Genomic DNA, 13,436 nt, shown 5'->3' with positions numbered 1-13,436 from the left:
GAATCTGTATATCAATTTGAACAGAATTGATATCTTAATGATTTCCATGAGCATGGAATGTTGTTCCAGTTATTTAGGCCTTTTTTTTATTTCTTTTACATTGAGTTGCAGTGTTCTGAATACAAGTGCTTTACATCATTGGTTAAGTTTATTCCTGACTATTTGAGTTTTATCTGTCATATTTTATTTTCACCACTCTTTTGACACTTTTAGTTACTTTTATTGATATAGTCTTTATTTCTAGACTCTCTTCCAGGCCTCTCTCTCTCCTGTCTTTTCTTTTCAGGCTCTAGCACACCCTTTAGTATTTCCTGAAAATCTGGTCTCTTGGTGAGAAATTCTCTCAGTATCTATTTACCTGTGAATATTCTAATCTTGCTCTCTTTTTTGAAAGACACTCTTGTCAGAGATAAGATTCTTGGCTGGAAGTTTTTCTCTTATAGTATCTTAAATATATCATGCCACTGTCTTCTTGCCTCCATGGTTTCTGGTGAGAAATCAGCACTTAATCTTATTAGATATCCCTTAGATGTTATGCATTGCTTTTCTCTTGCTGTTCTCAAATTCACTCTTTGTCTTTGGCATTTGACATTCTGATTAGTAGGTGTCTCAGAGTTGATCTATTCAGATTTTTTTGGATGGGAGTACATTGTGCTTCTTGGACATGGATATCTATGTCCTTCAATAGGGTTGAGAAATTTTCTACCACTACTTCTTCAGATATTCCTTCTGCCCCTTTTCCCTTCTCTTCTCCTTCTGGGACACCCATGATATATATTTGCATGCCTCTGGCTGTCGTTTAGTTCCCTGAGATGTTGTTCAATTTTTTCCATTCTTTTCTTCATCCGTTGTTTTGTATATTCACTTTCAGAGGACTTTTCTTCAAGCTCACCCATCCTTTCTTCTGCCTCCTCAAATCTGCTTTTATATGATTCCAATGTTTTTTTAATTTCATTTATTGTGCCTTTCATTCCCATAAGATCTGCTATTTTTCTATGTATGCTTTCAAATTCTTCTTTGTGCTCATCCAATGTCTTCTTAATATCCTTAATCTCTTTAGCCATCTCATTGAATTTATTAAGGAGATTTGTTTGAATATCTATGATGAGTTGTCTCAACTCCTTTATGTCATCTAGAGGCTTATCTTGTTCCTTTAACTGGGCCATAACTTCCTGTTTCTTGGTGTGGATTGTAATTTTTTGCTGGTGTCTTGGCATCTGGCCAATAAGTATTTGTTCTGGGTCCAGTTTTTCTCTTTAGTTTAGGGCTTCCTGCCCTTTCTCCCTTGCTAGTTGTGAAGTAGGAGCAAAGGATATAATTGCTGTAAGCTGTGGAGGCTCAAGCTGCCCTCCTTGCCCCAGGGACCTATGAAGCTTCTCCCAACTTTCTCCTTTGCCAGGAGTAGGGACAGAGTCACAGCTGTGTAGAGTAATCCAAGTTGTACAGGCCTGGACTGTAGTTGCCCAGAGATACTTGAAGCTTCACACCCCTTTCTCCCCTGCCTGGGGTGGGGATGGAGTTACAGGTGTGGGCAGCAATCTACGCAGTGCAGGTCCAAGATGACCGCAGTTGCCCCAGTAAACTTCCAATAATTCAGTCTGTGCCAACCAAAAGTACCTGGATAAGCTGGTGTGGTGCGGGGCCCTCCAGCCTCCTCCCTGCCAGAGGTGGAGCTGAAGCCTAGCCTAGGGCCGAAGGCCAACCTGAGTGAAAGAAACCAGTTCCTACTGTCACTGTGATTTTCAGTCAGCCCTGCTTCCCCTCACACTGGGGGCAGAGGAAAAATGGGGTTACCGACCTCTTTCTGACTTGGACAGAATTCACACCCTCGCTCTTCCTAGGGTTATATGTTAGCCAGCCAAGTCTACTAATCAGTAGCCAGAATCGGTGGCCAACCATCTCCTTCTCCCGTTTTTGGGAAATGGAACTTCCAATTCCAGCCACAGAATAGCTCCTGGGGCAGCTTGCACTGCCAAAGTAGTATAATCACCAACCTCAATGGCTTGGCTGGTAATTTCCCAGAGAGGCTGGCGCAGGTCCCCCCATCTTCCTCCCTGCCAGAGGTGGGGCTGGGGCTTAGGCTAGAGCTGCAATCTGATCTGGATGGAAAGAAGCCAGTCCCCTACCAGCTCTATGATTTTCAGTCTGCCCCATTTCCCCTCATGCCAGGCATGAAGTTAAGATGGCAGCTACCAGCATCTTTCTGACTTGGACAGGTTCAAACTTTAGTTGTTCTTAGGATTATACTTTACCAACCAAGATCAGTAGCTGAAGTTTGTGCCCAATCATCTCTTCCTCCCCTGTTTTTGCAAAGTGAAGCTTTCAATTCTAGCTGCAGAACAGCTCCCAAGGTAGTTTGTTCCTCCAGTGGAGAATGGACACTGGCCTCTGGGGCATGGAGCACTCTACTTACAAATCTTCTCTGCAGATGGGCAGTTTCCTACTTCCATTCATTCAAGGATGTTGCAGGATGTTCTTCTGGTCTCCTGGAGCCCCTAAATAGGTGCTTCAGCTAGATCCAGATAGCTCTGGGTGTTTACTAACTGCCCTGTAGCAGGAGCTGACTCTAGGAGCTCCTTACTCTGCCACTATCTTCTCTCTTATGTATTTTTAATCTCATCCATTATGTCTTTCATTCCCATAAGCTCTGTTACTTTTCTTTGCAGACTTTCAAATTGTTCTTTATGCTCACCCAATGTCTTCTTAATATCCATTATCTGTTTAGTCATATTTTCCTTCACTTCTTTGAATAGATTTAGGGAATATGTGTGATTATCATTGATATAGTTGTCTTAAATCCTGTATCTCATCAGGATATTTGGTTTGTTCCATTGGCTGGACCATCTCTCCCTGCTTTCTAGTATGGCTTGTAATTTTTTTGCTGATGTCTAGGCATCTGAATATATTAGTGAATTTATTCTGGTGGTCAATTTCTCTCTCTTGCATGTTTTTTTTCCCATAGTACCTCTTCGATTTTTGGTTCAATTTATTCTGCCCAGCTTAAGTTACCAAAATAGGGCCAGGGACTTATTAATGGAGTACAGATTTTCTCCCAGGAGTATCAGGCTAAAAGAGACCTAAAAGCACTTTTTTCCTTGCAGTTTTCTGGTTGCCCAGCAGATAGTGCTCATTGGCAAACCTTCCCATGGAGGTGTTTCTTTCAACCTTCGCTTGCCCATGTTTCTGGACTTTCCAGAGCCCAGATTCATAACTAGCTCTGCTGGCCAAATTCACTGAGGAGAAACCACTCTGCTACTTCCACCACATCCTCCCTTTTCCCAGGGAGGAAGGTGTCCATTACCCTCTCAGTCAACTACAATGGGCCATGGGATTTACCCAGACTGCACACCTTGGGGGTGGGGAATGGGTGCCCTTCCCAGCCCCTACAGGGGTTTAGTGACTCATGGTTGTTGTTTTGGGTTCTTCATCTCTCTGTCCCTCACCCTCCTGGAGGTTGCACAGCACTGTCCTGGTGTGCCGAACCCCAAAGCAGGCCCTCTGATAGCTTTTGGCCCTTTCTCCATTGTTTTTGTGAGAGAGCTGAGCCCTGCCTACCTACTCCAATGCCCTCTTCCTGAAGCCTCTCTTCAGGTCTTAACTCAAACATTATTTCCCAGTGCTTAACCACCCTAGCTAGATCTAATTCCTTGTTGTAAGGTCTGTTAGTAAAGAGTTAACACCTTTCTCCTTCTCTGTGGGGAAAAAAAATAGACCTCAGTAAACCTTCTGTTAGCCTTGTTCCTAGAAACATGACAATGGGCCATCAGCTCTGTTGACTGGCAACATTGTTTATGGTAAAATTGACACCTGATCTCTCTACTTTTGTTATTTCAAGAATGTTATATTTAACATTTACCATATAGCATGTAACCTTTTGAGGTTGGCTTTTTTTTTACTCATCACAATTCCCTTGAGATCCATCTAAGCTGTTGCATGCATCAATAGTTCATTCCTTTTAATAGCTGAGTAGAATTCCATACCATTCACCTGCTTAAGAATATCTGGGTTGTTTCCATTTGTTGGCTATCATAAATAAAGCTACCATGAACATTTGTATACAGATTTTTGTGTGAACATAAGTTTTCATTTTTCTTGGATAAATACTCAAAAGTGCAACATATTAGTGACTGCCAGGTATTAGGGATGGAAGGAGGAAAGGGGAGTGGGTGTGGATATAATAAACAGGAGCCTTATAATTATGGAACAGTTCTTTATCTTGATTGTGGTGGTGGTTACGCAAACCTACACAGTTCTCATTCCTTGTCTTGCATAGTGACTAACAATGTTGAACATTTTTTCATGTACTTATTTGCCATTCATACATCTTTGTTCAAATCTTTTGTCTATTTTTACTTGGGTTACTTACTTTCTTATTGTTGAGTTTTAAGAGTTCTTTATATAGTCTGGATAGAAGTTTTACACATAGTCCTTTAATCTACTTTGAGTTGAATTTCTTTAACTCAAGATGGGTTTTTCGGTTTGTTTGCACATGGGTATCCAAATTTTCCAGCACCATTTATTGTAAGGTTATCCTTTCTCCACTGATTTGCCTTTGTATCTCTGTCAAAAATCAACTGAAGAGCAGATGTAGCTCAAGTGGTTGAGCACCTGCTCCCCATGTACAAGGTTCCAGGTTCAATTCCCAGCACCTCCTAAAAATAAACAAGCAAATGAAAAAACCAGCTCTTATTGGGGAGCAAATGTAGCTCACTGGTTGAGCAATTGCTTCCCATGTATAGTGTTCTGAATTCAATCCCCAGTACCTTCTTTAAAAAAAAACTGAGCATATGTGTATGGGACCATTTGTGATCTCTATTCTTGTTCCTTGATCTATTTGACTATCTTTACACTAACACCATGCTGTCATGCTGTCCACATTGCTAAATCCACTGGTCACTTCTCACTCTATCTTTACTTGTTGACTGTCAATCTCATTTGGCACAATGAATCATTCCCTCCTCCTTGAAACACTTCCTTCACTTCACTTCCAAGATACTACCCTCTCTTGATTTTCCTCCTACTTCAAACACTGCTTCTTCTCATCTCCTCTTCTGATTCTTTTTAACATTTGTGTGTGCCAGCCAGGAGTTAATCTTTAGATTCCTTCTTATTTTCTAAATATAGTTACTTCTTGATTTAATCAGCTTCTTGACCTTAAAAACATTGCTATCCTGACAGATCCCTAATCTCTTTCTCCTGCCTGGACATTTCTCTTGAATTCCAGATTTGTACTGCTTGACATCTCCACTTGGTGTCTAAAAAGCATCTCAAACTTAACATACACAAAACTGAGCTTGTGCTCTCTCCCGCAGACCTGCTTCTCCTAAAGCCAGACCTACCTCAGTAAATGGCAATTCTACCCTTCTATTTGCTTAGGCTAACAACTTTGGAATCATCCTTGGATTCTTCTCTCACACCCAGGACTCAATACATCAGTAAATCCTATTGCCTCTTCAAAATATAACTGGAATATACCTACTTTCCACTATCTCCACTGCTACCAGTGCTGGTCTAAGCCACTATAATTTCTCACCTGGTCTATTGCTTAACTGTTCTTTCTTCCTCTGTCTACTTCCCTCAACACAGCATCCTGTCGATTCTATTAAAACATGGATCAAATCATGTCACTTCTCTACTCAAAATTTTCCTAAGTGCTCCTATTTCAACAGAAGGAAAAGAAAATAGCCTACCACAACCCATAAGACCCTACATGCTCTTGTCCCCTTTTACTTTCTCTCTCTCTCACCCATTTCACATTTGCCACATTGGGTCCTTACCATTTGTCGAAATTTGACCTTTACAATTACTTCTCCTTTGCTTGGAATGCTCTTCCCCAGCTATCTCATGACTTCATCCTTCTTGGTCTTTAATCAAATGCATCTTCTCTGTGAGGCCTTCCATCATGACCCTATTGAAAATTGCCAACCCACTCCTAAATCTGGCATTCCCTATATGACTGCCTGGCTTTTATTTTCTCCATGGCATGTATTCTTAACCTATATACACTATATTCTATTTATTTGTTTGTTTCTTATCTGTCTCTCACCATTAAGTTCTTCAAAGGCAGGAGAATTTAAAAATTTTGTTCGCTTCTCTATCTCTACCACCAAGAGTAGTGCCTGGCACATAGAAAGTAATTAAACATTGAGTTAATGGGGGAACAAAAGAAAATTATAAGTCAAAACTCACAATAGGAAGTACTGTTAAAATCAGCCCTCCCCAGCACATCCCCTATACCTCTGGCCCTCAACTCTTAGCCCCTGACCACGTGGAGGTGTCATAGAAAATGAGGTGACCTCTTTCTTCCAGGTGGTGAATTTTACCTGCCAGGTGCGCTCCAAGCACACACAGACCATCTTGCTTTCCAACCGCACCAACCAGACTTGGAATCTGCATCCCATCTTTGAGGGTGAGCACTGGGAAGGGCCCGAGTTCATCACGCTGGAGGCCCATCAGCAGAACAAGCCCTACGAGATCACCTACAGGCCCCGCACAATGAACGTGGAGAATCGCAAGCACCAGGTAGGCCATGGGTCCCTGTCATGGTGTCTGAGAAATAGCTGTGTGAAAGACGTTAGGAGATAGAGTCTTGGATTCAGATAATGTTAGAAAAAGGGGGAACCATACAGATCATGTCAGAACAATGAAGAGTCATGCAGGTAATTAAGTCCAAAGCTTCCATTTCTGTCTATATGTTTTCATGTACAGAGGATTCTCTTGGAGCCAGGGGATCTGTTCTGAAACAGTCTAGGGCTAAGCACCAAGCAATGAATATTTAGCTTAATTGCACAAATAGAATTATGGAGACTGTAATAAAGACCAAAAAAGGAAATTAAACCGCAATCTTACACCCTAAAAAAAAGTGAGGTTTCCTAGTTTCTTATATCTTCACTCCCAATCCTTACTCAGACACAGCCATAATTTTCATCATAAGAGAATACCCAATTTTTGCACTGTTTTTCTATTCTTCTTTAACATTATATCATGAGTATTTTTCTATTTAACTATGTAGTCTTTGCAATAATCACTTTCAATAAGTGCTTAATATTTCATTGAGTGAGGGTGCCATAATTTATTTAACATCTCCCTGTTCTTGAAATTTTGGGTCAACTCCAAATTTTCATAGGAATATTATAAATGTTCCCATAATATATATATAATGTAGCTTTTTCCTTTGGATGAATTTTTCTTCAATAAGTTCCCTGGGATAGAATCTCTGATTCAAATACATTTTTTATGACTGTTGAAATATATTGTCAAGTTGCTTTCCAAAGGTCTTCTGCTAACTTGCAAAGCCTCCATTGATCCTGCGTCACCACCATGCCTGATAGGTACCTAATAAAGGATCCTCTATGCCATTCTGATCACCTGTCTTCTTCTCCTTAGGGGACCCTCTTCTTCCCCCTTCCAGATGGAACTGGCTGGCTGTATGCATTACATGGAACTTCTGAGCTCCCCAAGGCTGTGGCCAATATCTACCGTGAAGTGCCATGTAAGACACCCTACACTGAGCTCCTGCCAATCACCAACTGGCTGAACAAGCCACAAAGGTGAGTGAGTGGGTAGAGGGTCGGAGTGAGGGATGGAGGGAAGAACTATACTGTCTAGCCAAACCCTTCTCCTTGCCAGAGCCTCTAGAGGAAATTGGGAGCTCGAGGAATCAGAGACAATTCTCTGATGTGTCCAGGCTTTGCCTGAACTCTAAATCTCCAAAGAGATTGCGCCATTCAACATCATCTATGCACTGGCTGATTACCTGTAAATCTAGAGTCAATGCCTGGCATAAAATCAGTGCTCAATAAACGTTAGTTGTTATTATCACAATAACAACCATCATTTTTATTATTGAGTATTCTGACTTAGCAACTAAGTCACTGGCCGTAGAAGGGCACCCTTGTGTCTTATACTTGCTGTGGGAAAAGAGTCAACCACAATGACTAGGGGACCTCAAGGCCAACCAGCCTGGTCCCCTCCTTTTACAGAGGAGAGGCCAAAGGCTGCAAGAAGAGGCATAACCTGCTTACCATGGTAAATGAAGGCCCAGACCTGAGTTTGACCCTAGTTCTGGCAGTTACTAGTCATGTTCCCCAAGCATGTTATCTCACTTCTCTTGGCCGCTAATTCCTATCAGTAAAATGGAGAAGTTAGTGACAGATAATGCCTACAATCATGCCAAATACTTGTAATACATATAAAGCACTCATTACAGTACCTAGCATATAATTAGTGGTCAAAAAATGGTAGTTTCTATTACTGTTAATGACAGAGTGAAGGTTAGAACCCTGGACCCCTGTGCTTTCCATAAAATCAAAAGTAGAGTTAGCACCTTTCTTCTGTGCTTTGAACAAATGGTCTCATTTTCTCTATCCTCTCTTCATGTGATCCTGTGTTCCCCCAGATTCCGGGCTATTGTGGAAATAACGAAACCAGAGAAGCCAGACCTAAGCATCAGTATAAAGGGCCTTGATTATATTGATGTACTGTCTGGCTCCAAGAAAGACTACAAGCTGAACTTCTATTCCTACAAGGAGGGACTGTATGCTGCAAAGGTACCCACCTGTCAAAGGCATTGCCCTGTTATGCTGGAGGTTTTACCATGCGGTTGATGATCCTATTGTCACCACCACCAGTCTGTGCTGAGTGATTTCATGTTGGGCTGACCAGTTAGATTGACCTGACCCTATGCCCCCAGCAAGGGCATGTAGGACTCCCAGCCTCTTTAGTATGAGACCAGCTTGCAGGGCTGCCACCCATCATGTAAGTCCATGACAGGTTTCAAGGTTGCAGAATCCTTAGGCTTTCAATAACCCTGGACCAGGAAACACTAAACCACAATGGTAACAATAGATGCCTATTGTAAAAGAGGAATCAATTAGTGAGTATAGAAATGAAATAAAAATATGTGGAATAGAAAACCATACAGTAAGGCTGAATAGTGTAATGGATACTGAGGAAGAGTCAGTTAGAAGATGGAACTGAGTAATATCCTCAGACCTTCATACAAGAGGACAAAGAAATGGCAAGAACTAAAGGAAACAATACTGTGTTGGTAAGGATGTAGAGAAATTAGAATCTTCATACACTGCTGGTAGGAATGTAAATGGTGCAGCCACTTTGGAAAACAATCTGGCAAGTCCTCAAAAATCTAAACAGAGAGTTACCATATGACCCAACCCAGAAATTCCACTCCTAGAAATATATCCAAGAGAAATGAAAACATATGTCCACACAAAAACTTGTACACAAATGTTCATACCAACATTATTTGTAGGAGTCAAAAAGTGGTAATCCAAATGCCCATCAGTTGATAAAAGGATAAATATAATGGAAATTACTGGGCAATAGAAAGAAATGGACTTGAAGCACTGATAATTACTACAACATGGATAACTTTGAAACAATATATTAAGTGAAAAAGTCAATTACAAAAAAAAAGTCATTTACAATTGGAACATATTGTGTAATCCCACTTATATGAAATGTCCAAAATAGGCAAATCTATAGGGTCAAAAATTAGATTAGTGGTTGTCTAGGCCTGGAGGAAATGGGAGGTTGGGGGTGATGGCTGAGGGGTACAGGGTTTCTTTCTGAAACAATTAAAATGTTCTAAAATTGATTGTGGCAATGGATATACAGTTCTATGAATATTCTAAAATCCATTGAATTGAGCACTTTAGATGAGTTGTAAGTGAATTATATCTCAATAAAGCTATTTAAAAAAGGATGAAAGGACAGCTGAGATATAAAGTATAAACCATGAAATTCCAATATCCATCTAATAGGAGCTTCTGAAAGAGAGACACAAGATAATAGAGGGAAGAAAATGCTCAACAGAATAAAGAAAAATGCCGAGAGTTACTAATATTTAAGAAATCCTGAGTCTTCTAATTGAAAGGACCCACCAAATTGCCAAACAGGGTGAGTGAGAAAAAAGACCCACATCCAAATATGGGAGAACAAACTTTCAGAAGACTGGGGCAAAAGAGAAAGTTCTAAATTATTCTAGAGAAAATAAAGGCATGTAATAATCATTATAACATCAGACATCTCATGGCAACAATGAATGCAAGCAAACAATGAAAGAAGGTCTTCAAACTTCTTAGTGAGAATTTTTTTGAATCTAGAATCCTTTTTTCAGACAAAACTATTATGAGGGGAAAATAAAGACATTTTCAGACTCGTAAGGACTTAAAGTAATCCATTCATATACACAAACCTTGTCTGAAAAAACTACAGGATGTGCCCTAGCAAAACTTAAAAATAATAATAATAGATGAATCCAAAGGGAAAGCACAAATTATAAGAATTAATTAACAAAAGAATTAAAATTAAATTTTAGGTTATAGAAATAATTGCTGAAAAAACCTGTAATGAATATTTCAAATGACCTCAGCAAGGGAAATAGCAGGGAAAGGAATAAAATAAGACAATAAGAATTATTTTCTCATTCAGAAGGCAGAGAATGGGGAAATCCGAGATGTTTTTCCATTTTGAGAGAAGGATAGGAAGATAAGAGATATTCATAAACTATAGGTGTGAACAGAAAAATATTAGTAAAGATATGTACTAAAAATTTAAGGGCCACAGCTGGGAAAATGGTGGACTGGAAGGCAGGGAGAAGAGAACCTAGAGAAGCCACAGAGAGATGGAACCATCAGAGGACCTGAAGAAGCAGCAGAAAAACTTGTGGAAACTAAGAATGTTTCTTCCAATAATGGAGGGAAAAGTTCCAGTCATAGTGCTGAGAAGCAATCAGCTGAAGAAGAACCTGGAGACTTCCCAAGAAAGCCTACAAAGATCTCCAAGTTTGGATTTGCCATAGGTAGTCAGACAACAAAGAAAGCATCCACCATATTCATCAAACTTGGATCAAGTAAGCCTAAAGAAACTGTTCCAACTCTTGCTCCAAAAACCCTTTCAGTAGCACAGCTTTTAATGAAGATGAAGATAGTGAGCCAGAGGAAATTCCTCCAAAAGCAAAGATGAGGATGAAGAATTTGGAAGGGATGCACCAACATTAGCAGGACCAAACTCCTTCAACAAAGGAAAGTATAGACTTTCTTTTTGTTGCATCATCTTGTTGTGTCAGCTCTCCATGTGTGTGGCACCATTCTTGGGCAGGCTGCACTTTCTTTCATGCTGGGTGGCTCTCCTTACAAGGTGCACGTGGGACTCCCCTACGCGGGGGACACACCTGCGTGGCAGGGCACTACTTGCACGCATCAGCACTGCGCATGCGCCATCTCCACATGGGTCAAGGAGGTCTAGGGTTTGAACCACAGACCTCCCATGTGGTAGGCGGATGCCTATCCATTGGGCCAAGTCTGCTTCCCTAGTATGAGTTTTCTGATAACCAGAAGCTTATAGGAGAAAAATATAAAATCTCATCTTGGAAACATCCATGATCAAGACAATTAAATGATGTGTTGTGAGATTGAGGTGTGGGGATCAGTATAAAGTTAAAAGGAACAGTTTCATTTTTTAAAGAATGATATAAAACTATCTTTGGAGTTGCTTGTAGCAGTTTGGTGTTATTTATGAATTCCAAAAATAGTTACAGGATTATGTTTGTAAACTGGTCTGTTCCTCTGAGTGTACTAGATTGTATTAAATTCAGAGGTTTCACTTTTACTTGATTAAATTATGATTAAGGCATTGATTGGACCACATCAGTATGATGTTGAGTCCCTGCTCCTTGGTGGGTGGGGACTCACAGAGAAAATGACATGGCGGAGGAGAAAGAGTTTTTTATTCTGGAGCCGCAGGAAGTAAACACACAGGAGAACACAGAGGAAAAGAGACAGCTCCATAGACATGTCCAAGGCCCCAGAAAGAGAGAGCCTGACAGTCTACAGCTGACGTCGTGGAGAAACCAGAGTAGCTATGCCTGGAAAGAATTGAGCCCCAGGGAGAGAGGTAAAGCCTGAAGGAGCTGGGACCATAAAGCCTTAGGAGGAAAAAGGAGGCTGAACCCTTACAGGCTGGCAGCCATTTTGCTCCAACACATGGCAACAGACTTTGGTGAGGGAAGTAACTTGTGCTTTACGGCCTGGTAACTGTAAGCTTCTACCCCAAATAAATACCCTTTATAAAAGTCAACATATTTTTGGTCAGCACCCCTTTGGCTGACTAATATAGTACCTTTTTAAGAATTGCATATTTTTAGATGCAGTTAGTACATTAAGAGGAAAGCAAAAAAGTTATTGCCTATCTAGCCTGGTTCAAAATGCAAGTAGTTGCTCTCTTAATTCCCTCTTCACCTAAACTGTCTGGTTCTCAGGAACAGATTTATAGAGAGGGAGTATTGTATTACAAGGAGAATGTTACTGGACTATTGACTGAAAGTAAATTTGGATAAATTTAAAATACAGCTTTTTTTCCTTATAGGCATTTGTTTTGTTTCAAATCACTGTAAACCAAATATATTGTATCCCTATCAGTGGATACAGATGCCTAACTCTTTGAAAATAAATATTTTTTAGAAATTTTATGTAAAAACACATAAGGACTTTGGGATAAAAAATGACAGAGTGAATCCAGATCATAGAATCTCCTTACAGACATATGTATTGAAATTAACAATAAAAATTAAAATAAAAAGTTTGCAAAGGAGGAAAAGACCAAAAAAAAGGATTTCTGATTATGATTATGATTATGATTATGATTATGATGGAGTAACTGATATCAGGCTAGCCCTCCCTCCATTATTAACTGTAAGGCTGGATAAAATATCTCAGGCAACTCTTCTCAATCAATGAATGACAGGAAGCACAATCCTGCAATCCATCAGAAAGAAGAGAAATTCATGAGATGAGCCCCCATGATTGCCCTGGCTTTCAGTGTAGTAAGCTGGATTCCAAGCCAAAACCTGCATCCCCAGTGAGCTGAGGAGGCAAAAATCAGAGTTAGGGGCCACTGAAATGACTGGATTCTGAAGAGTAGAGCACCAGAGGAGGGAGCAGTAGCAGGTGGCTCAGAAGTCTATATAGGAGTTACTCACCAGTCCTTACCTGAGGAGTGGACTGCATATGCACAGGGTGAGACTACATGATATTTTAGAGAGAGTAGTTGCTATGAAGAAGATAAAGAAAAAGATATACTATAGGTTTGGTAGTCCTGGGAAACATTGGAGGTCTGGCCCAGCCAGCATAGAGAGAGCTAATTAACACCTCATTAACATCCTGAAAACCCAGCCAAAATACCAGAAAAGTTGTACCTTAGGAGAAAGATCCATGCTCTTAAGATGAGACTTATTCCAGAGCTGCCCTGACAAAGACTTAAACTAAATACTTCCAAGATGTGCAGAGAGAATAAAATTTGGAGATCGAATCCCACCAAATTAGAAGGACTTGAGAAACACCTTGGACTTTCCAAATATCTGCCCTAACAAAGCAAAAAACCAAACCTACCAAGTTAAGGGGATCATGTGGTGATCA

At 40.4% G+C, this 13,436-nt stretch overlaps 1 protein-coding gene and 1 pseudogene across 3 annotated transcripts in view; both read left to right on the top strand.

The window, feature by feature from the left end:
- HYDIN (HYDIN axonemal central pair apparatus protein) overlaps nt 1–13,436 on the top strand; it is a 516,844-nt gene that overhangs the window by 482,025 nt on the left and 21,383 nt on the right. For all 3 annotated transcript variants that reach the window (XM_071209089.1, XM_058279757.2, XM_071209090.1), the window contains 3 exons: nt 6,310–6,522; nt 7,387–7,550; nt 8,399–8,549. In XM_071209089.1, coding sequence (XP_071065190.1) covers nt 6,310–6,522; nt 7,387–7,550; nt 8,399–8,549 — 528 coding nt within the window. The remainder of the gene's footprint in view (nt 1–6,309; nt 6,523–7,386; nt 7,551–8,398; nt 8,550–13,436) is intronic.
- LOC139436942 (PEST proteolytic signal-containing nuclear protein pseudogene) lies at nt 10,579–11,418 on the top strand (annotated as a pseudogene).

The sequence above is a fragment of the Dasypus novemcinctus genome, chromosome 18, assembly GCF_030445035.2.
Source record: "Dasypus novemcinctus isolate mDasNov1 chromosome 18, mDasNov1.1.hap2, whole genome shotgun sequence".
Lineage (NCBI taxonomy): Eukaryota > Metazoa > Chordata > Mammalia > Cingulata > Dasypodidae > Dasypus > Dasypus novemcinctus.
This window is presented reverse-complemented; position numbering and strand designations above follow the sequence as displayed.